This window comes from Crinia signifera, chromosome 11 (assembly GCF_055691185.1).
Source record: "Crinia signifera chromosome 11, ASM5569118v1, whole genome shotgun sequence".
Lineage (NCBI taxonomy): Eukaryota > Metazoa > Chordata > Amphibia > Anura > Myobatrachidae > Crinia > Crinia signifera.
The window spans coordinates 125,497,509-125,525,187 of record NC_139227.1 but is presented as its reverse complement, the minus strand read 5'-3'; the positions used below and the strand labels follow the sequence as shown (position 1 = coordinate 125,525,187).

At 48.8% G+C, this 27,679-nt stretch overlaps 1 protein-coding gene across 1 annotated transcript in view; it reads right to left on the bottom strand.

The window, feature by feature from the left end:
- Positions 1-27,679, bottom strand: part of SWAP70 (switching B cell complex subunit SWAP70) — a 67,205-nt gene that overhangs the window by 20,490 nt on the left and 19,036 nt on the right. The window contains exons 2-3 of the mRNA XM_083164706.1: positions 14,954-15,094; positions 2,634-2,807 (exon numbers count right to left, since the gene is read on the bottom strand). Of these exons, the coding sequence (XP_083020832.1) occupies positions 2,634-2,807; positions 14,954-15,094 (315 nt within the window). The remainder of the gene's footprint in view (positions 1-2,633; positions 2,808-14,953; positions 15,095-27,679) is intronic.

The following is a 27,679-nucleotide window of genomic DNA, read 5'->3' as shown; positions in this document are numbered from 1 at the left end:
CGAGTTTAAGAATCCAGCCATGACTCAGGGAAGGGAATGTACTGGTCTCAGTTCTCACAGTAACAAAATAAGCAGCAATCTTTGCCCTTTGCACCCAGATCTCTGGTACAATACAGTACTGCATGTGGCTGCAAGATTCCTTTCCTTTTCGGATCTGTTACCTGGAATTTCCCAGTGACACTGTGTATAACGCTCAATGACATCATATCTACTTCTAATCCTTACCATACACTGCACCTGCTGTCCTTCTTTCTTTGTTCTGCAGGTACAACTAAGAAATAAGAAAGTAACTATTCCCTGAGGGTAATGTTGTGTACACACGGTACAGTTCGACATTCGATGTTGACTGTATAGGCTGCACTCTCAGTAATGTCACTGGGTACTAGTGACTGGATAGGCTGCACTCAGTGATGTCACTGGGTACTAGTGACTGGATAGGCTGCACTCTCACTGATGTCATTAGCAGGGCCGGATTTAGGGGTCAGGCCGCCCCCTGGCCCCAGAGGGAGAGAGAGGACCCTTTTTGAATTTTTAAAATAGGAGGGAGGTCAAGTGGGCTGCTCCCCGGAGTTACCTCTTCCACTGGTCCAGAACACCACGCTCATCTTTCGCAGAAGCCACCGGCGGCAGAGAGAGGGCTGAGACCCCCGGGAGGCAGCAGCAGTGGCATCAATAGCAGTGGTGGTGGTGGTGGGCACCGATAGCCCGGACACCATTCCCCTCCTCTGCAGAAGCAGTCACCGGCGGCCAAGGAGAGGGCTGAAACATCCGGGCGGCAGAGTTGGCAATAGCGGCGGTGGTGGGCACCGGCAGCCCGGACTCCGCGCACTCCCTCCGCAGCAGCAGTTATAGGCGGGCAGAGAGATGGCTGAGATATCCGGGTGGCGGCGAGAGCTAGGTGCAACACACCCTAACAGGGCGGAGGGAGGTCGGGGAGCTCTGCATAGCCCGGAGTTCCCGGAAGCACTTAGACGGTTACCCCAAGAGCAAGCAGCACTGCAGCCCGCTGACGCCGAGGTGCGGGATGCTGCTGCTGTGGGATGACAGCTGACAGGCGGGATGCTGCTGCTGCTGTGGGATGATGAGCCGCGCAGCGCTCCGTGCACCTGCATAGCTCGCTCCCCATAATACCGACACTGCTGGCTGCCGCCCTTAACATGTGCCGCCCCTAGGCCTGTGCCTCACGGGCCTAGTGGAATATCCGGCCCTGGTCATTAGGTACTAGTGACTGAATAGGCTGCCCTATCAGTGATGTCACTGGGTACTAGTGACTGTATAGGCTGCACTCTCAGTGATGTTACTGTTTACTAGTGACTGGATAGGCTGCACTCTCAGTGATGTCACTGGGTACTAGTGACTGGATAGGCTGCACTCTCAGTGATGTCATTAGGTACTAGTGACTGAATAGGCTGCCCTATCAGTGATGTCACTGGATACTAGTGACTGTATAGGCTGCACTCTCAGTGATGTTACGGTTTACTAGTGACTGGATAGGCTGCACTCTCAGTGATGTCACTGGGTACTAGTGACTGGATAGGCTGCACTCTCAGTGATGTCATTAGGTACTAGTGACTGAATAGGCTGCCCTATCAGTGATGTCACTGGGTACTAGTGACTGTATAGGCTGCACTCTCAGTAATGTCACTGGGTACTAGTGACTGGATAGGCTGCACTCTCAGTGATGTCACTGGATACTAGTGACTGGATAGGCTGCACTCTCACTGATGTCAATGGGTACTAGTGACTGTATAGGCTGCACTCTCAATGATGTCACTGGTTTCTAGTGACTGGATAGGCTGCACTCTCAGTGATGTCACTGGGTACTAGTGACTGGATAGGCTTCACTCTCAGTGATGTCACTGGGTACTAGTGACTGGATAGGCTGCACTCTCAGTGATTTTACTGTTTACTAGTGACTGGATAGGCTGCACTCTCAGTGATGTCACTGGGTACTAGTGACTGGATAGGCTGCACTCTCACTGATGTCAATGGTTACTAGTGACTGTATAGGCTGCACTCTCAATGATGTCACTGGTTTCTAGTGACTGGATAGGCTGCTCTCTCAGTAATGTTAATTGATTCAAGTGAATGACAATTTTTGGGTTACCTAGCGACATTTGAAAATCTATAGTCATGACACGGCCACATCAGCTGCGAAAGTGGAGCATGGCCACATCGTATCCCCTACCCATCGCAGGCTGCCAGTAGGTTTATTAACACCCTGCGCACATTTGGGGGGCGGGAATGCAGCGTTTTCCGGGAGTGTTCTGGAAAATACGGAGTTCCCCAGCCATTGGGAGAGAGGGCCTCTGACATCATTAGCAGCCTCCTCCCAACGGCCATCACGGCGGAGAGTAAGTCAAGACTTAACTCGGTGCTGCGACGAGAGGGGAAAACCATTCGATGCTGAGTGGATTTGAATGGTTTTCCCTTTCATGTGCACAGTTGCAATTGCATCTGCAGCCATGCACAAGGGAGGGGGGATTGCAGATGCAGTGGCGGCGGGGTGGTGTTTGCCTTTGAAATCTCGCAGCCCAGCGATCAGGTCTGAATTAGCCCTGAGCCCCAATTCCTGCTTCTGTAACTCTGCCATCCGTGGAAGTGCTATTCTCACAGTAGTCTGTAGCATTTACCTCTTCGGGAACGATGGTCAGCGGGTACTTGTCATCTGACAGGAAGTTGAATATGGTCCACACTTTGAAGGCACTGTCCTCACTAATGCACAGCGGGCTCCTAACCAGGTGTTTCTTAGCGCACAAAGTCCAGCACATTCTATAGAACTCCACCTTGTTAAAGTCTCCTTGTACCTGCAAAACAATACAATCATGTTACCTTAACTTACTTAAGTAAAGGGTTTTCAGCTTTTTATTTAACTTAAAGTTTTCGGGGTTCAAGATCTAATGATGGAGGTGTCATGTCTCATTGATGCAGAAAGATGGTGGGTGACGTATATATAATTGGGGTTCACGCATCCAAACTGCCTATTACAGGTGGATTTGCTTGTTGATAAATACAAACCCTATTCATATGCAATGGCTAAGCTGATGCTCTCGTTTGTATGGTGAGCATGTGTGACCAATGACATGCATGGAGCCATTATTATACTACACACCAGTTACTAACAGTGACCCTGTTCTGGATGGTTCTCTCCTATGAGGGAGACTTTTGGTACCCGATAAACGGGTCTGAATATTTCATAAAGGAGCATTATTGTGTTTCTTCGATGAGTTTCCCACCGGTTGTGTAGAAGACCTTTGTTCGTGGAGGAGCAGACACCAGGGTCCCAGCAGGGAAGGGGTGGATGCAGGAATGTGGGAGGACAATTATTCCTCGCTCTCTCTCTCTGAAATACACAACCTGAAATGAAGTTGTTAATCTGGGCTTTTGGCCAGGGCCCCTGTCTCACAATGACCCCACTGTTCCCACATCTCATTTCCTTCCCGTAAGATAAAGAATTCATTTGCATCTGTATGGAGAAAGAACTTTCTCCGGCATCACGGAAGACATTTCGATGGCCCCATAAAGGAGGGATTCCTGGAAATAGACAGTAGATGTGTACAACACAACCTGACAACTCTGTTGTCATGGTAACCCGGCTGTCTGTGTTTGCAGTGACCAAAGGTATATTCCGAGGAGATTCCTGGATAAATATAGGGAAGAGTATGGAGATGGATGGGAAGGAACAGGATGACTTTAATTGAATTGCAAAAGCAATACTCTCAAAACCCCCTTACACACCAGGTTATCCTGGGGTCCAGCAGTACACACTAGGTCTATCCAGCTTTACAGTGGATACTTGGAGATGATGTCATCGCCAAACGCTACTGCAGGCAGCCAACCCAGTGCTATGCGGTGTAATCCGGGTCTGACTGCATCGTGACCCAGGCCGGTCCCGTATCCAATCTGGTCACTACCCGTATTGGACTGTTGAGTCCCTAGACTTGGGTTATTTCTTCTGGCACCATTGAGACTGACATGTATTAACTCAACATAGTCAAAATGTGGACATGAAAGGCCGACATGGAAAAAGATTGACGTGAGTTTTCCCCTTTTTGTGTTTATGTTGACATAGGTTGACATGGATACTGTATAAGTGTACGGGTGCCGGACGCGGTCCCGACAGTCGGGATCCCTACAGTCATTTACCCGACATCGGGATCCCGACTGTCAAAACGCCGACAGACAGGTGCCTGACGGCCACGGGCTATTTTCCCTCGTGGGGGTCCACGACCCCCATAGAGAGAGAATAGAAAAGGTGGCAAGTGTAGCCAGCCACCGTGCCCGCAGCGTGGCGAGCGCAGCAACCCGCAAGGGGCTTTGTTGCGCTCACCATGCTGTCTGAGTCCGGACAGTCGGGATCCCGATGCCGGGCTAATGACTGTCGGGATCCCGACTGTCGGAACCCAAGTGTACCGGGTCCCCCACGCAGCTGACTAGGACACAAATGTGAAATGTTTGCTCGCTGGCTCATTTGCTGAGTCTGTATGAGCCTGACTGGGACGTGGGCCGATCGTTTCACGATGATTTAATTCTCCTCAAGGTATTGAGGAGGAAAGTCCAGGACAGGAGCAGCATATTCGGTACCAGGCCACGGATCATTGCTTTCTCGTGGGCTCTGTTGTGGTATATCTGCAGGGGAATCTGGCCACTAATCACTAATAGTAACGCAACCACATATTTGGAGAACTAAGTCAGACTTTGGAAGCAACATGCCGCCCCGCCATGATTGATTTCCACAATAAAACAGTAAAGATGTTACATGCTATCTATATAATACAGATAACAGCGGTGCTTCCTCTTCACGAAGGCCCTGATTCTAGGTTCATCCCGTTGCGAATTGGCAATTGGGACCGATGTTAAAGATCTGCACATGCTCATATACAAGTCTTCTCTGTGGGTGCCCTCAGAGACTTACATAGTCTCCGAGGCGCTCGCAGTGGGTGGGGGGCATGCAGGTGGCGTGGTGGGGACATTTGCATGCGAATGCCCAGCTTTTCATGAGTGTTCCCACGAAAACGCTGGGTGCGCCCTGGAAAATGCTGGGCTTCCACATGCGAACGGGGGCAGCTACCTGGGTTCCGTGGGCAGATGCCCGCCCTGTTCACAGAGCACTTAAGTACAAGAAATGACAAAAGTTACTCGCGCTCACAAACAGAGATTGCTGCTGGAAATACCACAGAGTTGGGATACCAAACCCAAACAAGAAATACCACAAGACAACAAGATGTGGATCTCCACAGCGCTACCTCCGGAAGTGTTTCTTGATTCCCTAAAATATGGGTCAAGACTCCAGCAATATGGAAAAGAAAAAATATAACAGTACAATTTCAGATTGGTGAAGGTTCATATGTTAGATCTCAACTTCTTCCAAATCTCAAGGTGACTCACCTAGTCTAGCTAGGAGATGTTCCCATAACGGTTTCTTTATAAATATATAGGAAATGGAAACTCACCAAAGGGCAGTGCCCTATTTTCATCCAAAGGTATCTTTTATTTTCAATCCAAAACGACCGGACAATCTGTATCATCCAAAGGTGTGAACGATTTTGGCCACCCACGCAAGGCTGTGAAAGGACGTATATGCAAATAATCCATCTGCAGCACTGCGGGGGGGAAATGAGAATAGTGGGGGGCGATCGGGCGAACGGCAGGCTGCCTACAAGGCTCGCAAAGCCGCGAAATCACACTGCTTTGCGAGCCAACCAGAATGAGGACCTCACCTTATGGATAAAGACTTTCTTTGAACATTAACATGAATGGTGTAGGCTAGCGATTCCCTATGGGACCCTGTACACAGGGTTGCAATGAGACCCTACACCAGTGATGGTACTATACACATATAGGACCTTATTCTGGTCCACACGCAATGCTGCGAGGGCTGTGTGTGGACCAAACGCCGCCTGCAGTGCCGCACCCACGTCACCGGCCGATTACCATGGGATTACCATGTAGTTTGCCATGCCCGCTCGCACCCTGCGTCCATAGGACCCAAATTGTGCACATAAAGGACCTTCTTTGGGTTGAACCTATGACCTTAGTGCTGTGATGGACCACGCTGCCCATAATGATGATAGATTTGCTATAGATCAAAGGCATGAGGACGCTTTCTCTAGCAAAGTCTACCATGGGCCCCCAAACACTGCTGGAGACAGGGACCCCCAATCTAAATTTCTTGTGTCCTATGAAACACTCGCATCTTTTGAATATCGAACTTACAATAAGTTATTAGTAACGATAATTATCTGCTGTAAATAGTCTCTATGGCTGTGATTTTCAACCTTTTTACCTTGGGGCACACTAAACAAGATTTTAAAATTGCCAAGGCACACCATGAGATCCCCACAGGGCAAAACACATTGCCCCCCACAGGAAAAAAACAAACCTATTGCCCCCCATATAAAATACAATCACACTGGTCCCCACAGGTAACACAAATAAAATACATTGGCCCTTTACATGAAAAGAAGAGACAGTTGCACTGGTGTTGGCTGTAAACTAGTTTGGGCATCTCTAGATCTGGGAGCACACTTGAGAACAGCTCAAGGCACACTAGTGTGCCACGGCACAGTGGTTGAAAAACACTGCTCTATGGTATAGGAAGTTCACTGGAGACTGCGCCAGTCTCTATGGTATAGGAAGTTCACTGGAGACTGCGCCAGTCTCTATGGTATAGGAAGTTCACTGGAGACTGCGCCAGTCTCTATGGTATAGGAAGTTCACTGGAGACTTCGCCAGTCTCTATGGTATAGGAAGTTCACTGGAGATTGCGCCAGTCTCTATGGTATAGGAAGTTCACTGGAGACTGCGCCAGTCTCTATGGTATAGGAAGTTCACTGGAGATTGCGCCAGTCTCTATGGTATAGGAAGTTCACTGGAGACTGCGCCAAGCCATGGTTGCTTCTAGTCTTTTCAAGGCAATGCTCCCATTAAGTTAAATAACACAAGGTCTGGACCCCAGGCAGCTGCCAAAAATAACCAGTCACCGGAAACAGCAGAGGTGGAGATGGAAATCCTGTATGAGCTCATTGGGGTAACGTAGAGGGCAGGCACGAGTATCCCATCATGCCGCTCCCTGGTTATACTCTGATGCAACCAGCTGGGACCGCCCTTTATACAGCAGAGGATACTGGATCTCCTGGCCAGCTAGAGTGAAATCCCACCCTGGGAATGAATGTACTCGCGGTGCGACTCGATGTGTACTGCAGTGAATCTGTTTGCAGCTGTGAGAATATGTCCGAAACCATTGATAAGCCGCTCAGCATCGAATGATCGCAGGCTCAGAGTAGCTCTGGACTTACTGGCGGCTGCGATTTAATCAGCCTAGCTGACGTCACACGCCCTCCTCTAAAACACTTGGGCACGGATGCATCTTCCTTAGTCACGCCTGCGTTTGTTCTGGCATGCCTGTGTTATGGGAATGATTCCCAGGGCCATTAAGAGATCAGTGGGGCCCGGTATTGGAGTAGAGCATAGTAATATCCAGGAAGCGTGGCCACACCCCCACAGATATAACTGGAATTGCTTGGAGCTTTATCCTTGGCTGTAAAGGTAAATCAGGGTTGCCTACTTTTAATGTCTCCTCTCCAGGAGAAGTCCGGAGAGGAGACTGTCAGAAGCACCTCTGGGAGGGGGGGCTACCTTATGTAGACGTCATCAAGCCCTGCCCTCCAGTACCGCAAATCCCGCAATTTGCATCTTTAATCCCACCCCCTCCCACAAAAATTCATGGATCGCCGCAAATTAATGTTGCCGTAGGGGAGATGCTGGTTGGCCACCGGTATCTGGGAGGACTTGATTTTAAGGAGCCCACAGGCCATTCCGGGATGGTAGGCAACCCTAATATAAATGTAAAATATAAAAAAAAAAACTGTGAATTTCCCTTTAAGGTAATAACTTTAATTGTTCTTTTAACCCTGGGTGTGGTGGGAATCACGTGAGGCCGGATAATCTGGAAGCCTTGCACCTCAAGTGACACACTGGAAAAAATAATCTCATTTAGCATACATCGATTGTCATGTGACTGGGATAGAGTCATGTGACTGAGATAGAGTCATGTGACTGGGATAGAGTCATGCATGTCTAGCAATCTCCCTCATGTCACCTAGCCCACATTACACTGTTACATCATAGTTATCTCCCACCCTGCATTCTGCAGGAGACTCCCTGACATAGCAGCAATCTCCCTCTCTCCCTCATTAGTCTACCAATCTCCCTCATGTCACCTAGCCCACATTACACTGTTACATCAGAGTTACCTCCCCTCCTGCATTCTGCAGAAGAGTCCCTGACATAGCAGCAATCTCCCTCTCTCCCTCATTAGTCTAGCAATCTCCCTCATGTCACCTATCCCACATTACACTTTTACATCATAGTTACCTCCCCTCCTGCATTCTGAAGGCGACTCCCTGACATAGCAGCAATCTCCCTCTCTCCCTCATTAGTCTAGCAATCTCCCTAATGTCACCTAGCCCACATTACACTGTTACATCATAGTTACCTCCCCTCCTGCATTCTGCAGGAGACTCCCTGACATAGCAGCAATCTCCCTTACTAGTCTAGCAATCTCCCTCATGTCACCTAGCCCACATTACACTGTTACATCATAGTTACCTCCCCTCCTGCATTCTGCAGGAGACTCCCTGACATAGCAGCAATCTCCCTCTCTCCCTCATTAGTCTACCAATCTCCCTCATGTCACCTAGCCCACATTACACTGTTACATCATAGTTACCTACCCTTCTGCATTCTGCAGGAGACTCCCTGACATAGCAGCAATCTCCCTCTCTCCCTCATTAGTCTAGCAATCTCCCCCATGTCACCTAGCCCACATTACACTGTTATATCAGTTACCTCCCATCCTGCATTCTGCAGGAGACTCCCTGACATAGCAACAATCTCCCTCTCTCCTTCATTAGTCTAGCAATCTCCCTCATGTCACCTAGCCCACATTACACTGTTACATTATAGTTATCTCCCAGCCTGCATTCTGCAAGAAACTCTCTGACATAGCAGCAATCTCCCTCTCTTCCTCATTAGTCTACCAATCTCCCTCATGTCACCTAGCCCACATTACACTGTTACATCAGAGTTACCTCCCCTCCTGCATTCTGCAGGAGACTCCCTGACATAGCAGCAATCTCCCTCTCACCCTCATTAGTCTAGCAATCTCCCTCATTTCACCTATCCCACATTACACTTTTACATCATAGTTACCTCCCCTCCTGCATTCTGGAGGAGACTCCCTGACATAGCAGCAATCTCCCTCTCTCCCTCATTAGTCTAGCAATCTCCCTCATTTCACCTATCCCACATTACACTTTTACATCATAGTTACCTCCCCTCCTGCATTCTGGAGGAGACTCCCTGACATAGCAGCAATCTCCCTATCTCCCTCATTAGTCTAGCAATCTCCCCATGTCACCTAGCACACATTACACTGTTACACCATAGTTACCTCCCCTCCTGCATTCTGTAGGAGACTCCCTGACATAGCAGCAATCTCCCCCTCTACCTCATTAGTCTAGCAATTTCCTCAATGGGGTGCTGTGCAAAATTCTACTACCAACTATAATCTCCCTGAAACTAGTTTTCAAAAGTAGGCAAGTATGATGTATGTAGGATGAATGTAGGCTATGTATGGAAGCGGTTGGTGAACACGTTACATGTTGCTTGATAGCTGAACACGTGTGATGCTCAGCATAATATATTTAATCGGACACCCCCGCCTGCATAGCCTGGCTTCTGGGAGATAGGTCAACAGTCAATGGGGCAGATGTATTAAAAGCTTTAACAAGAGATAAATCCAAGGGTGACAAAGAGAGATAAACATCCAGCCAATCACCTGCTAACTGCCATGTTACAGGCTGTGTTTGAAAAAAGTCAGCAAGGAGCTGATTGGCTGGACGTTTATCTCTCTTTATCACCCTTGCATTTATCTCTTGTTAAGGTTTAATACATCTGCCCCATAATGTCAACAGCAAAAAGGTCAACATTGACACAAGCCAAAGGTTAACATGAGTTTTTCACTTTTTTTTCTTCATTGTTTAGACCACGGGTGTCAAACACAAGGCCCGCGGGCCAAATCCGGCCCGACAGACCTCGTCATGTGGCCCGCGCAGCCGCCGCCAGCCTTCACCTTTTATTCTCTTTTATTAGAGGTTTTTTTTGCACTGCCGGCGGCCATGTTCTTTTAAGATGTCTGCAGCCACAGGAACATGGCCGCCAGCCTCCACGGCTACGTGGAGGAGGGCCCGGCAGCCTGTTCCCTCTTATCGAGGCAGTGGCGGACGCTGGGTGGGGACGTCATGACGATGACGCCTCCCACCCACGCGTCTGCAGAGAGGAAGGAAGGCAGGCCGAGTCGGGGGGCCGCAGCAGGACAGGCCACGGCGCAGAGAGTGGAATTGAAATTACTGGAGCCGCAGCAGCAGCAGCAGTAAAGGAGCCTGAGGGATAAAATACAGTAAGTTACATAAAAAAACAATATATCTGGTGGTGGTGTCATGGCATTACTTTTATATTATACAGGGGGAGCTGCCTGTGGTGTAATTATTATTGTACAGGGGGAGCAGCCTGTGGTGTCATTATTATTGTACAGGGGGAGCAGCCTGTGGTGTCATGGCATTATGCCATGACACCACAGGCTGCTCCCCCTGTATAATAATAATGCCATGACACCACAGGCTGCTCCCCCTGTATAATAATTTGTGTCATGGCATTACTATTGTTATATTATACAGCGGGAGCAGCCTGTGCTGTCATTGCATTATTATTATACAGCGGGAGCAGCCTGTGGTGTCATTGCATTATTATTATACAGCGGCCCTATGAGGGTGACCAAACTGCTGATGCGGCCCCCGATGAATTTGAGTTTGACACCCCTGGTTTAGACTTTTTCATACTTTAATATCCACATGGACACAAAGGGCCTTATTCTAGTTCACACTTTCTGACAACATCCTTCTTATATGGACAAAACCATGTGCACTGCAGGGGAGCAGATGTAACATGTGCAGAGAGAATTAGATTTGGGTGAGTTATTTTGTTTCTGTGCAGGAAAAATACTGACTGCTTTATTTTTACACTGCAATATAGATCTCACTTTGAAGTAAAACCCCACCGAAATCTAATTCTCTCTGCACAAATTACATCTGCCCCACCTGCAGTGCATATGGTTTTGCCCATCTAAGAAGAATTTTGTCAGAAAGAGTGAACTAGAATAAGGCCCAAGGCTCCCACTGCTCCACCAAGTATCCATAGACACAATTACCCAGAGTAAATTTAGGCAGATCACATAATGTCAAAAGGATATGAAAAACCCTCTTTACATCATTTTAGTAAAAATAATATTGATACATATGCCCGTCTATACGTAGACGGGTGTGGATCATCTCTTAGACCACACTTAGGTCGACAGTCATTAGGTCGACCACGTTGGGTCGACAGGGGGGAAGGTTGACAGGGTTGTAGGTCGACATGGGTTTAGGTCGACATGGGCCAAGGTAGACATGGGTCTAGGTCGACAGTCATTAGGTCGTTAGGTCGACATGGGTTTTTCACTGTTTTTTTACCCAAATGTCGAAACAGTTGGAAGTGACCCGCAGCCCCTCGCATCGCTCGCCATGCTTCGGGCACACTATTTTATTCTCCCACCACGCCTTAGTGGATGGTAGGGCATGAAATACCGCCTGACGGCACATGTCGGCTCAAAAAACAGTGAAAAACCCATGTCGACCTAACGACTGTCGACCTTGGCCCATGTCGACCTTGGCCCATGTTGACCTAAACCCATGTCGACCTTGACCCATATCGACCTACAACCCTGTAGACCAGGCATGTCCAACGTTGGCCCTCCAGATGTTGTGAAACTACACTTCCCAGCATGCTTTGCCAGAGTTTTGCTATTAGAGAATGCTAAAACTATAGCAAACCATGCTGAGATGTGTAGTTTCATGCCTGCTGTAGACTTTCCCCCCTGTCGACACAATGTGGTCGACCTAATGACTGTCGACATAAGTGTGGTCTGATAGATGACCATATCCCACGTAGACTGCCCTCTTTGTTTTCCTGCACAGACATTTCTTGTGCCCCAGTTATAATGCCAGTGGGGGTGGGTGCTATTATTATAATCCGCTTCCTCTATGACCTGGGCATCAAGCCAGAGATGTCTCTGCGTACATGCAGAATGTGTACAGTCACCATCTAGTTCCTGGTCATCCTTGTGTTACGGTTCCTTTCTGGCATGTAACAGAAGGCTATGGCTAATGTCCAAAACAAAGGGGGTGGAGAGGAGGGGGCCATTTGCACAATTATATTTAATTGTAGTGATCAATCATTTCCGTATTTGCTGAGCTGACATTGGGCACAAGACTAACGGTGGACTAGAGATAAGAGGACCCTGAATTCATGGTCTGGTCAGCTACATGGGAAAACCCCGTCTGGTGATGTAGAGGCAGCTTGGCTGAGAAAACTATGTCGTTAGTAATTAAAGGTTACAGGGAACCATGTGTGAGCCAATTAAATCGACCTGAAGGTGTTAACATCAAGAAGATTGTTGGCAAGAATATTTTCAATGTTGTAAGCCGCAGGTTACCCGGGGTTACTGGGCATATGAACGGCTTAGGAACCTGGTATAGAGCTGGCTCTCTCTTTATATTACTCACTTTATTATTATCTGTTATTATATAGCACATTCATATTACTCAGGGCATATATCAGTCATTCACATGCCCCAGAGGAGCTAACAATCTATATTCTCCATTACGGGTACAAGGACATCGCTGCATCCCTGCCTCAAGTGACACCGGACGCGGGAGGGACTGTTTTTTGCTTGTGCGACCGAAAAGGGTCAAGGCCTCACATATTGGGGGTGTGACCTCCAATCCGGTCCAGTCCCGGAGATGCGGACAGTATGCAGTGCTGGCTCCTACACAGTGCTGCATGTAATATTACAGTGCAGCACCTGACTTCTTCCACTAAGCAGTAGACAGTACTCGGTACACACAAACTCTGCACAGCTGCGCCAGGCCAGGGCTGAGAAGGCAGTAATGCTCACCACTGTGCCATCCGTGCTGCTCTTTTCCTACTGTATCCACACTGCCATTGTGCAGATCATGGCCAGAAATTCAATACAAATCGGGATAAGGATCAGCTCACATTACACAACAATGGGGAACAAGAATGTATCATAGTTTAGCGTAATATCACCTCCCCAGAGATTGCAGCGCGGTGACTCCAACAGTTTCTGGCCAGTGTTTCCCAAATGATCATTTTGCAGAGAAGAGCACCATATTATGCAGGGATACGGTCATTGGGTCTACAGCATGTTGGTCGACACCGTTAGGTAGACATGGGTCTAGGTCGACATGGGTCTAGGTCGACAGGGGTCTAGGTTGACTGGTCATTATGTTGAGCCGACATGTGCCGACATGTGCCGACAGGCGGTATTTCATGCCCTACCATCCACTAGGGCGTGGTGGGAGAATAAAATAGTGTGCCCGAAGCATAGCGAGGTACTTTGCCCCAAGCATGGCGAGCGTAGCTGGCGATGCAAGGGGATGGGGTGCACTGGAAACGGTGTCCATGTCGACTGTGTCGACATTCGGGTAAAAAAAACAGTGAAAAACCCAATGTTGACCTTTTGGCTGTCAGTCGAACACTGTCCACCTAATGCTTGTGTTGACCTGCCGACCTACACCCATGTCGACCTACACCCATGTCGACATTGTCACATGTGAATTGCGCATGATAATTATCAATTAAATTGTTTACTTGTTTGTACTTCTGTAACTTGTTCATTTCAACCCCCCCTCTATGTAAACCTTGTGGCACCTTATAAAATAAAGATAATTAATAGTAAAGGTCTCTTGCACCAGATATAGGACTAGTGCAAATGCACACGGTTAAAAATAACGATTATTGCAAACGTGCATGGGGACCAGTGTGGTCTCAGCAACAAGCTAGACAAAGGGTCAGGGCTGGCAGCCAACAACAATGGCTGTGATCCAATTGGCAAACAGATTAGTAAAATAACATCCAAGACCAGGTACATGGAATGCAGTGGGACACATGACAAACACAGCAGATCGAAACACTATCAGCAGCGATGCGTGAGCGCCATTTAGAGACCCTGATCAACCACAAAATCTCTGGCAGCCCCGCCACTAGTGACGATGGGTGTGTTCCGGCTGTAGGATTGACATCAAGCAATTTAATCCAGGATTACTGAGACTAAAAATGTCCAAATTACAACTATCTAAGACCTTTCGCTATGTTTGGCCACATTTAGGATTGGAAACCACATGTGTATGTTGTTCAAGGTATGCGGTCATTTGGTCGACAGCATTATGGTCGACAGTCATTAGGTCGACATGGGAAAAGGTCAACATGGGGAAAGGTCGACGTGGTTCTAGGTCGAAAGGACGTTAGTTCGACACTGTCTAGGTTGACAGTCAAAAGGTCGACATGGGGTTGTCACTGTTTTTTGAGCCAACATGTGATGGGAGAATAAAATAGTGTGCCCGACACATTGCGAGCGCAGCGAGGGGATGCGGTGCACTCTAAACTGTGTCCAAGTCGACTGTGTTGACATTCAGGTCGAAAAACAGTGAAAAACCCCATGTCAACCTTTTGACTGTCGACCTAGACATTGTTGAACTAATGACCTATCAAATGAATGACCTTTCGATCTAGAACCATGTCGACCTTTTCCCATGTCGACCTAATGGTGTTGACCTAATGACTGTCGACCATAATGTTGTAGACCAAATGATCCCAACCCCTCTGTATTAACAATGTGCCTGGTTCAGGTCAGACAATATTGCAGTAGGGGTCCTGCGTCATTGGATGCACCACAGCTGCAGTGCCAGTGATTCCAAGGAAGCAGCATCGATGTGGTCTACAGCCATTGTTCCAAATGATAAGAAATGATAGTCGTTCTTGTGGAGGACCTTACCTTATCCAGGATGAATTTGTTGAGGTAAGGCATATATCCCTGGTTAGACACTGGACCTTCATCGTCATCTCTGAAATGTTCCTCCAAGGCCACCGGGTCGTGAGGGACATTCAGCAATGTGCAGAGATTGTGAGAGAGGACCTGAGAGAGACATAAGGAGAAGTTCAGCGGAGGTTTGTCCCAACTGCCATTGATAAAGATCATGTTACCTAAGACGTTACAGTTACCAGTTGTGAAACGTATACATTGTACAGATCTACAGTATTCATATTTGAATGTATGTGTTTCCAACTGTCCCAAGGCCTTGTAAACATCACTAGCACAAACTCTGCAGCTGGGCCGTGGAACTGGGTTAATTGGCAGCTCTCATAGTCCCCATAGAAAGCCATGGGAACTGGTTTAACAATCAGACAGAGAAGGAATGCGCATCACAGGCCACCGCTGAATAGACTGTGTGGGATTGGACTCGAAGAGCTTCTAAAAATGAAAAGAGAAGATGCTCTCCGTAGCAGCCAATCAATTCATGTCTATCATTTCTCTGTTACACCCTAAAAAATGATAAGACAGAATCTGGTTGGTTGCTATGAGAAACATCATCTCCAAGGGCGCAACTAGATATCCGTCAGCCCCATAGCGAAATTTTGTAAGGGCCTCCTATTTAGTAACTGATGGTGATAAATGTGTGTAAAACATATTACTTAGACAGTAGAGATGGGCCCCCTTCAGCTGTGGGCCCCATAGCAACTGGGCCCCTGGCACCTATGGTAGTTACGCCCTTGATCATCTCTTTGCATTTTTAGAAGTTTAAGTAAAATTTACCCCACTATGTTTCTAGATTTACTCACAGTCCCCCACATTTAGTAGGCCCCCCGTATCAGCACCACCCCCTCCATCTGCCGGTCAAATACCGACATTCGCGGCTCTTTGTGGAGGGGGCAGGGCTAAAATGCCCAAATCACATAATTTATTACCACCCCCTCCGCAAAGTGCCGAAAATCACCTCATTTACAGGCATGGGGCTTAATGAAGGCAAGCCCCACCCACGCCCCCTAGAAAAGCGTCAGAAAGCCTCATGTCCGGGCTTCTCCCAGAAAGGAGGAACTTTAGTCTATGTCCTATGCGGAATCGGTACAGCTGTCAGAATGAACTTAGGTCTATAGTCATTAGGTCGACCCCATTAGGTCGACTGGCAGGAAGGTCGACTTGATTTAAGGTCGACATGGGCCAAGGTCGACATGACTTAAGGTCGCATTTGCATAAAGGTCGACATGAGGAAGGTCGACTGGTCATAAGGTCGACATGGGTTTTTCACTGTTTTTTGACCCGAATGTCGGCACAGTCGACATGAACACAGTTGGCAATGAGAATCGGACCCTCGCATCGCTCGCTTCGCTCGCAATTCTTCGGGCACGTTGGCTCGCTTCGCTCGCCACAGCTTTAATGTTCTCCTCCACGCCCTAGTCGGCTCAAAAAAAACAGTGAAAAACCCCATGTCGACCTTATGACCAGTAGACCTTCCTCATTTCGACCTTTATGCAAATTCGACCTTAAGTAATGTCGACCTTGGCCCATGTCGACCTTAAGTCAGGTCGACCTTCCTGCCAGTCGACCTAGTGGGGTCGACCTAACGACTGTAGACCTAAGTTCATTCTAATAGATGACCGCTTCCCGTCCCAGCATGGTTGGTGTAGTGGTCTATAACTACTGCCTCACCGCGCTGAGGTTGTGAGTTCATATTCCACCATGACCATAAATTAGAATGTTTATATTCTCACTATGTTTGAGTGGGTTTCCTCTGGGTACTCCCGTTTCCTTCCACACAAATAAATTATACAGATAGGTTAATTGGTTCCCAACAAAAGTAAATGCTAATGCATTTGTGTGGGTACATGAGGTAGGCACTATAGACCAGGCTTGTATACCCTACCGGAATGGCTGGGAGGCTGCTGAAAATTGGGTCCGTCTCCCGGCCCCCTGGGAAGGTGGGCAATTTTTCTGCATTGGCCACGCAGCCCCCTGGACCCCCCATTACGCTGCAATAAATACTGATTTTTTGCTGGTCCGCGGAGAGTGGCGGGGCTAAAATGACACGAATCGCATAACCCCAATCCGCGGACTGATAAATTGTATCATTTGACTGCCATGGGGGCGGGGCTTGGTGACGTCTGCCTTGTCCTGCCCCCTGACATGCTACTATCTGGTCTCCTCTCCAGGCTTCTCCCAGAAATTAGAAAAACAAAGTAGGCAAGTACTGTATGCTCAGGGCCGGATTTGTGCCTAGGCCCGTGAGGCACCGGCCTCAGGGCGGCACCAATTAAGGGCGGCATGCAGGCTGACATTCTGTTAAATGGCAGAGCGGGTTTGCAGCGGCGAGTGACGAGCGCCGCCGCCCCAGACATGAATTATCATATGTCGGCGGCAGCGCCGCTCGTCACCCGCCACTGCCTACCCACTCTGCTATGCACATTACACCACCGCTTAGTGGCTGGGTCCGACGGGCCCCTGCGTGTCCGGAACACACAGTCTATTGGCTGCTGTGTATCCAGCAGCTGAGCGGCGCGCAGATCCTCCTTGCGCTCAGTCAGTTACAGTGTGTGAGCCGGAGAGAGACTGATGGAGACACTGTGCTAATCACTGTACTAATAAGTGCCTCCCTCCCTCCGGATCCTCCGTACAGTGAGCAGTCCAGAGTGCTTAAAAAAATATTAAGGTGGGCTACAGTTTTTAATGAAATATATAAATAACAATGTATATACATATATGATTACTTTAAAATAGGGGGGGGCGCACAAAAATGTTGTGCCTAGGGGCGGCCTGACCCCTAAATTCGCCCCTGTGTATGCTACATAGGCTGCAAGCTCCACCTGAGCACAGACTGATGTAAATGACTGGAATATTCTCTGTACAGTGCTGCAGAATATGTGTGCGCTATATAGTAGCTGTTGAGGAATAAATGTCCCTAAAACTCTCTGGGCTGAGTGGACATATAAAAAAAAAAAAAAATTAAGTTTCTTTCACCCAGTTACTAGATTGTGTGAATATTCAATAGTTACATCACAGGCGTTATTCTGGTTAACTAGGAAGGCCAAACCTACCAAACCCCGCCATGGGTGCACGAATCCTGCGTATGTACAGAGATGCGCATGCATTATATGCGCACATATTTCACAGAGATCCACTCAGCATTACGTAGATCTCTTCCTCCTTATTACCACAGACAGTGATGAGCTTAGTAGGCATTTCTAACCCGTAGAGAAGGGTGGTGGACACAATATGTACAATAATAACCAGAAGCCTGAAAAGCATATGCATGAGCTTCCCCAGACATCCCCACACGTGACCTCACAACAGTCTGATATAACTGCAACAAGGAGGCAGAGAGAGGGAACTCCAGTAACACACATCACACACAGGCCCTTATTCTGATTGAGTCGGAGGGATCCGAATGCGGATGAACGGCCGATGGTTGGTGTTGCGCATGTGCGAACGCTTCACACGTACAAACACGGCGTGAGTTCCGTGCAGAAAATGATCGTATGGAACCATCCGATCAGGGGGTGGAGAAGGTCTGTTTGGGCTCATTAACATATGCGTACACCCGCGTTTCATGGGCGTTCCCATGAAAACGCTGGGCGTATGTATGGTAATGCGGCCGTGACGCACGTGTGGGGGGCGGACATATGACATAGCCGGATGCCAGCTGCCCATATCCCTGATTTCATACGGAAAAATGTCCGAGTGGTCTGGAACACTCGGAGCTGTCTGACCGCTCGGTCCATCATTTGATGGTCGGCGACCATCGGAGGATGGGGGAGGTTCCCACAGATGGAGGAGGTGTGCACATGAAACATCCACTCGCGGTCCGTACTCTCTGCGTCTTACCGCATTCGGACGGTGTGAGCGATCCGTACAGTAGGCGGGGTGAAGAACACTCGTTTCCTGTACGAAATACGCATCCGTCCGATTCAACTAGAATAAGGGCCACAGTGACAGGTAGATATCTAATACAATGCTGGAGAACAGATAATACAGCAAAGTAGTAACATACATCACACACAGTGACCAGTAGTATCTGTTATACAATGCTGGAGAACAGACAATACAGTAGTAACACTACTGATTGTAACAGATAATACAGTACAGTAGTAACACTACTAATATTAACAGACAGTAGAGTAGTAACACTACTAAATGTAACAGATAATACAGTAAAGTAGTAACATTACTAATAGTAACAAATAATACAGTACAGTAGTAACATTACTAATAGTAACAGACAGTAGAGTAGTAACACTACTAATTGTAACAGATAATACAGTACAGTAGTAACATTACTAATAGTAACAAATAATACAGTACAGTAGTAACATTACTAATAGTAACAAATAATACAGTACAGTAGTAACATTACTAATAGTAACAGACAGTAGAGTAGTAACACTACTAATTGTACCAGATAATAGAGTACAGTAGTAACACTACTAATAGTAACAAATAATACAGTACAGTAGTAACATTACTAATAGTAGCAGACAATACAGTACAGTAGTAACACTGCTAATAGTAACAGATAATACAGCACAGTAGTAACATTACTAATAGTAACAGATAATACAGCACAGTAGTAACATTACTAATAGTAGCAGACAATACAGTACAGTAGTAACACTACTAATAGTAACAGATAATAAAGTACAGTAGTTACAGCTGTGATCTTCTGCCGCAGCTCCGATTGCCGGGTAATTCGGCATGGGGGGAACAGCCTGGAGAAGTACTGTCACCTACTTCACCCCTCAGAGCGCCACATCGGGACGCCGGTGCATCCTCCCCCCACGCAGAATTACCCGGCAATCGGAGCCGCGGCAGAAGATCACAGCCACGAGTACAGCATCCCGCTCAGAAGTGCAGCAGCACCCGCCGCCAACCTCCGTGATCAGAGCATGCAGCAAAAGGTAACACCAGCCGCTTAGTAGGGACAGATAGGCACAGACTCTCCACCACTCCAAGGGAGTGTAAACATTTTAAATAACCTTTTTTCTTACAGGTCACACAGTTTGTATAGTATACCCGCAATTGGCACGGTTTATTTTTACTTCAATACTTTTCCATCCTTATTCACATAGTTTATTTTAATGCCATTAATATTTTTATTTGTATCTTTATTTTTACTTTATTCATTTATTTTTATTTATTTTTATTTCCATTTATTTGATTTATTATTTCTTCATCAATTATTTACTTAGTTTCACCATCCTCTCCCGCCCGGACCAGTCATATTACATACCCCCCTTTATTAATCTTAGCGCTCCTAGCACCAAACCCTCAGACAATACAGCACATTAGTAACACTACTAATAGTAACAAATAATACAGTACAGTAGTAACACTACTAATAGTAACAAATAATACAGTACAGTAGTAACACTACTAATAGTAACAAATAATACAGTACAGTAGTAACACTACTAATAGTAACAGATAAATGAGGGCGCACCACCACAAATTCCGGGATACTATTTTGGTTCCGGTTGACTGATCTACAGTGTCTAGACATGCAATAGGTTGACATGCAAGCGGACAACAAGTCAAAATGTCGACATGGTCAAAATGTCTACATTAAAAACTGTCGAAACATGACAAGGTTGACATCAGTTTTTCATGATTTTTTTTTTAACCGGCATTTTCTTTCTTCTTCCATTTCGGCATAGGGAGAGAATATAATAGTGTACCCATAGGCAGCAAGGCACTGAGCCATGTGAGGATACGCGTTACACTAATTGGGGGTCTATGTCGACATTGACACAAAAACATTGTGAAGAACTCAGGTCTACTTTTTGATGTGTCTACCTTTTTCATGTCGACATTTGACCCTGTCAACATTTTGACCCTGTCAACATTTTGACCCTGTTGACCTTTACCATGTCTACCTTTTGACCCTGTTGACCTTTATCATGTCTACCTTTTGACCCTGTCAACATTTTGAGGTAGACCTATTAAATGTATATCTGGATCAGCGGCGACGGCAGACCCTCCGCTGCTTCGCTGCTTAAGGGGGGGAAGTCCCGCCGCTCCGGAGGGGAGGGGGCAGGCATTCCCACTGCTCCAGCGAGGGGGGTTGCGGGCATATCCGCTGCTCCAGCGAGAAAGGGTGGTGCGGGCAGACCCACCAGCGGGGTGGGGTGCGGGCAGACCCTCTGCTCGCGGCATGCTGGTGGGGTGCAAGCAGACCAGGTGCTCACATGGGTTTGTGCGGGCAGACCTGCTGCTCGTGGGGGGGGGGGGGGTTGTGTGGGGAGACCTGCTGATCCTGGGGTTGGGGCAGTGCAGACCTGCTGATCTGGGGGGGTGCGTGAATAGGGGGTGCGTGAATACCCATACCTCCCAACTTTCGTGCTGAAGAAATAGGGACGCGCCCAAAAAGGGGGCGGACGTATGCAAATGAGGGCGCGGCTTATGCTAATTAGCCGCGACCTCATTTTCATACAAGAATAGACGCTGTGCGCATGCGCACAGCGTCTATTCTACTAGATTGGGGGGTCTCCCAACTGCCACCCCCCGCAGCGGGACAATGCCTGCCGCGGGTGGGACAGCGGGACAGGACCCGAAAATCGGGACTGTCCCGCTGTAATCGTGACAGTTGGGAGGTATGAATACCCGCTGCTCGGGGGGGGGGGGGTTGTGTGCAGAACCGCTGATCCGGTGGGGGGGGGGGGTGGGCAGACCCACTGATTTGAGCGGAGGTGGGCAGACCCTGATGCAGCAGGTGGGGGGGGGGCATGCTCGCAGACTGCTGCCCTGGGGGAGGGAAGGGGGGGGGGCGGTGTGTGCATACCCGCTGCTCGGGGGGGGGGGGGGTTGTGCAGCCAGATCCGCTGCTCGCGCGGGGGGGGGTAGTGATCCTGGGGTTCGGGCGGTGCAGACCTGCTGATCCGGGAGGGGTTGCGGGCAGACCTGCTGATCCGGAGGGGGGGCGCAGATCTGCCGATGGGTGGGGGGGGGTGCGGGCAGACTCGCTCGCGTGGTGGGGGTGTGCGGGCAGACATACTCCTGCAGGGGGGGGGTCAGAGACAGACCCGCTTGCGGGGTGGGGTGGGGGTGCGGGCAGACCCGGTCGCAGGGTAGTGGGGGGAGCGGGCAGGCCCCCTTCTGGGGGGGGGGGGGGCTGTGGAGGCAGACCTGCTGGCGGGGGGGGGAGGGTGTGTGCAGGCCCGCTCGCTTCTGGGAGGGGGGGATAGAAATTAGGTTTTTTCAAAAAGTTCAGCCAGGACAAGTAGTTGCTCTCTGAGGGGCAGATGTATTGAGCCTGGTGAAGTGATAAACTGGAAGGTGAAGTGGTGAAGTGGAAGGGGATAACACAGCAGCCAATCAGCTCTAGTCATTTTTCAAACACAGCCTGTAATTTGACAGTTAGGGGCTGATTGGCTGTGCCTGAGTGTTGTGAAACTTAAGGGGCATACACACGTAGAGATCTGTGCTAAGCAATTTTGCTAAGCTATTTTGCTAAGCTATTTTGCTGGTGTCAAGATCTCCCATGGGGAGCACATACACATGCAGAGATTTGTGCTAAGTGATTTTGCTAAGTGATTTTGCTAAGCAATTTTGCTTAAGCAAAAAAAGTCAGGGTAATGGTTCAGAATGAGAGATTGTGATCAGTATCTCTCATTCTGTACACACAGAGAGATTTGCAGTCATTTGCTAAGCAACCTGACTAGATTGTGACTGCATGCACTGACTTAGTTAGCAAGAGATATTAAATCTCTCGGAGCATACACACGGAGAGATCTGTGCTTACTTTCTAAGCAATCTAGTCAGATTGCTTAGAAAATAGCACAAATTTGCTCCGTGTGTACACCCCTTAAAAGCCCTAACAAGCTCCGCCCACTTATCGCTGGTTTCCCAGTATCTATAGAACCACAGATTCTCTCAGGAGTCTCAGGTGTACAACTGATAACTTACATGAACCAGGAAATGAAGAGGAGAATCAGTAAATGGTTAAAACGGTTTCCAACCCCATCGTTAGACAAACAGACAGAACGAGGATCACAGAAGCGGCACTGCGTTACAGCAATAATCACACCTTGCACTTTATTATCAGTGCAATCTTGTACAGATATTTGGAGTGGATTGATGGCATAACACAGAGGACATTAACATCTTTATGTCTTTTAACAGCGAATATATATTAACGCGATTTACAATTCAGAGTGTGATCTGATGGAACCTTCTCCAGTAACTAGCCCTGTACAGTGGTTCCATGAGGCATTGCTTTACTTTTGATCTCAGAATGGACATACTGCAAGAAACTACATTACTGCTACATCGCTCCGATGAATAATCTTTTATCGCCGCGACACATTATACAGTTATCGTGGGGAAAATACGTCAGCCAATGTTTTTGAAGACAGCTCCTAACCTAAAAATAATATCGCAGACCCTGGGGTATAACTAGATATATGAGAGCCTGGCAGCAACATATTTTTGAGGTACCCATGCACATCCCCCCAAAAAATATGTTGTACGACCACGGGGTATGGAGATGAGTAATGACCATCCCGGCCCAATGTCGCAATGGCATTGCCTTCCAGGGCAGTAGAGAGTCTGTCCGGGCCCAGATACTTTTCAAGGGGTGTGGCCTAATTGCAGGAGGCATGGCCATGCACCCTTATAATAAAATACATTAAAAATAGCAATTTAAGCAGCTCCCTGGCCACACAGCAGCCCAGCACACAGCCGTATGTGCTGGGTTAAGAAGAGATGCAGGTAACAGGGGCCCCACTGGGCACATCCATCAGACCTAGGCCCAGGTAAACAACCGCCCACCCCATTTCTCGACACCACCGTCAACTCCTACAATGGTACAGTGGTCGTTGCACACTTGCTTAGACCTTATATGAAAACTATACTTGTGCTAAAACAAATATTAATTAATAATATGCGGATGCTGTAATCTTACGGTACATTTGTATAATAGTCACGGCTGACATTGGCAGTGGAGAGGAAACCACCACACCTTGTCTGTCCCAGAACACGGAATAATACAGCGACAAAATGGGACAGAAATATCCCTGAAGATTGTGCAGTCCGTGGAGAATAAGAAAGTCACCATTTGTCACTGTGTTCCTGCTGTCTGCATGTACAGACTTCCCGTATACTCCCGGGGAACAGACTTCCCGTATACTCCCGAGTTACAGACTTCCCGTATACTCCCAAGGTACAGACTTCCCGTATACTCCCGGGGAACAGACTTCCCGTACACTCCCGAGGTACAGACTTCCCGTATACTCCCGAGGTACAGACTTCCCGTATACTCCCGAGGTACAGACTTCCCGTATATCCTGCACCGAAGTACAGACTTCCCGTATACTCCCGAGGTACAGACTTCCCGTATACTCCCGAGGTACAGACTTCCCGTATACTCCCGAGGTACAGACTTCCCGTATACCCTGCACCGAGGTACAGACTTCCCGTATACTCCCGAGGTACAGACTTCCCGTATACTCCCGAGGTACAGACTTCCCGTATACTCCCGAGGTACAGACTTCCCGTATACTCCCGAGGTACAGGCTTACCGTATACTCCCGAGGTACAGACTTCCCGTATACTCCCGAGGTACAGGCTTCCCGTATACTCCCGAGGTACAGAGTTCCCGTATACACTGCACCGAGGTACAGACTTCCCGTATCCTCCCGAGGTACAGACTTCCCGTATCCTCCTGAGGTACAGACTTCCCGTATATCCTGCACCGAGGTAAAGACTTCCCGTATACTCCCGAGGTACAGGCTTTCCGTATACTCCCGAGGTACAGGCTTACTGTATACTCCAGAGGTACAGACTTCCCGTACACTCCCGAGGTACAGACTTCCCGTACACTCCCGAGGTACAGACTTCCCGTACACTCCCGAGGTACAGACTTCCCGTACACTCCCGAGGTACAGACTTCCCGTATTCTCCCAAGGTACAGACTTCCCGTACACTCCCGAGGTACAGACTTCCCGTACACTCCCGAGGTACAGACTTCCCGTATACTCCCGAGGTACAGACTTCCCGTATCCTCCCGAGGTACAGACTTCCCGTATATCCTGCACAGAGGTAAAGACTTCCCGTATACTCCCGAGGTACAGGCTTTCCGTATACTCCCGAGGTACAGGCTTACCGTATACTCCCGAGGTACAGACTTCCCGTATACTCCCGAGGTACAGACTTCCCGTATACCCTGCACCGAGGTACAGACTTCCCGTATACTCCCGAGGTACAGACTTCCTGTATACTCCCGAGGTACAGACTTCCCGTATTCTCCCAAGGTACAGACTTCCTGTATACTCCCGAGGTACAGGCTTACCGTATACTCCCGAGGTACAGACTTCCCGTATACTCCCGAGGTACAGGCTTCCCGTATACTCCTGAGGTACAGAGTTCCCGTATACACTGCACCGAGGTACAGACTTCCCGTATCCTCCCGAGGTACAGACTTCCCGTATCCTCCCGAGGTACAGACTTCCCGTATATCCTGCACCGAGGTAAAGACTTCCCGTATACTCCCGAGGTACAGGCTTTCCGTATACTCCCGAGGTACAGGCTTACTGTATACTCCCGAGGTACAGACTTCCCGTACACTCCCGAGGTACAGACTTCCCGTACACTCCCGAGGTACAGACTTCCCGTATTCTCCCAAGGTACAGATTTCCCGTACACTCCCGAGGTACAGAGTTCCCGTATACACTGCACCGAGGTACAGACTTCCCGTATCCTCCCGAGGTACAGACTTCCCGTATCCTCCCGAGGTACAGACTTCCCGTATCCTCCTGAGGTACAGACTTCCCGTATATCCTGCACCGAGGTAAAGACTTCCCGTATACTCCCGAGGTACAGGCTTTCCGTATACTCCCGAGGTACAGGCTTACTGTATACTCCAGAGGTACAGACTTCCCGTACACTCCCGAGGTACAGACTTCCCGTACACTCCCGAGGTACAGACTTCCCGTACACTCCCGAGGTACAGACTTCCCGTATTCTCCCAAGGTACAGACTTCCCGTACACTCCCGAGGTACAGACTTCCCGTACACTCCCGAGGTACAGACTTCCCGTATACTCCCGAGGTACAGACTTCCCGTATCCTCCCGAGGTACAGACTTCCCGTATATCCTGCACAGAGGTACAGACTTCCCGTATACTCCCGAGGTACAGGCTTTCCGTATACTCCCGAGGTACAGGCTTACCGTATACTCCCGAGGTACAGACTTCCCGTATACTCCCGAGGTACAGACTTCCCGTATACCCTGCACCGAGGTACAGACTTCCCGTATACTCCCGAGGTACAGACTTCCTGTATACTCCCGAGGTACAGACTTCCCGTATTCTCCCAAGGTACAGACTTCCCGTATACTCCCGAGGTACAGGCTTACCGTATACTCCCGAGGTACAGGCTTCCCGTATACTCCCGAGGTACAGGCTTCCCGTATACTCCTGAGGTACAGAGTTCCTGTATACACTGCACCGAGGTACAGACTTCCCGTATCCTCCCGATGTACAGACTTCCCGTATCCTCCCGAGGTACAGACTTCCCGTATATCCTGCACCGAGGTAAAGACTTCCCGTATACTCCCGAGGTACAGGCTTTCCGTATACTCCCGAGGTACAGGCTTACTGTATACTCCAGAGGTACAGACTTCCCGTACACTCCCGAGGTACAGACTTCCCGTACACTCAAGAGGTACAGACTTCCCGTATTCTCCCAAGGTACAGATTTCCCGTACACTCCCGAGGTACAGACTTCCCGTACACTCCCGAGGTACAGACTTCCCGTATACTCCCGAGGTACAGACTTCCCGTATCCTCCCGAGGTACAGACTTCCCGTATATCCTGCACCGAGGTACAGACTTCCCATATACTCCCGAGGTACAGGCTTTCCGTATACTCCCGAGGTACAGGCTTACCGTATACTCCCGAGGTACAGACTTCCCGTACACTCCCGAGGTACAGACTTCCCGTACACTCCCGAGGTACAGACTTCCCGTACTCTCCCGAGGTACAGACTTCCCGTACACTCCCGAGGTACAGACTTCCCGTACACTCCCGAGGTACAGACTTCCCGTACTCTCCCGAGGTACAGACTTCCCGTATACTCCCGAGGTACAGACTTCCCGTAGACTCCCGAGGTACAGACTTCCCGTACACTCCCGAGGTACAGACTTCCCATACACTCCCAAGGTACAGACTTCCCGTATCCTCCCGAGGTACAGACTTCCCGTACACTCCCGAGGTACAGACTTCCCGTACACTCCCGAGGTACAGACTTCCCGTATACTCCCGAGGCACAGACTTCCCGTATACTCCCGAGGTACAGGCTTCCCGTATACTCCCGAGGTACAGACTTCCCGTATTCTCCCGAGGTACAGGCTTCCCATATACTCCCGAGGTACAGGCTTACCGTATCCTCCTGAGGTACAGACTTCCCGTATACTACCGAGGTACAGACTTCCCGTATACTCCCGAGGTACAGACTTCCCGTATACTCCCGAGGTGCAGACTTCCCGTATACTCCCGAGGTGCAGACTTCCCGTATACTCCCGAGATGCAGACTTCCCGTATACTCCCGAGGTACAGACTTCCCGTATACTCCCGAGGTACAGACTTCCCGTATACTTCCGAGGTACAGACTTCCCGTATACTCCCGAGGTACAGACTTCCCGTATACTCCCGAGGTACAGACTTCCCGTATACTCCC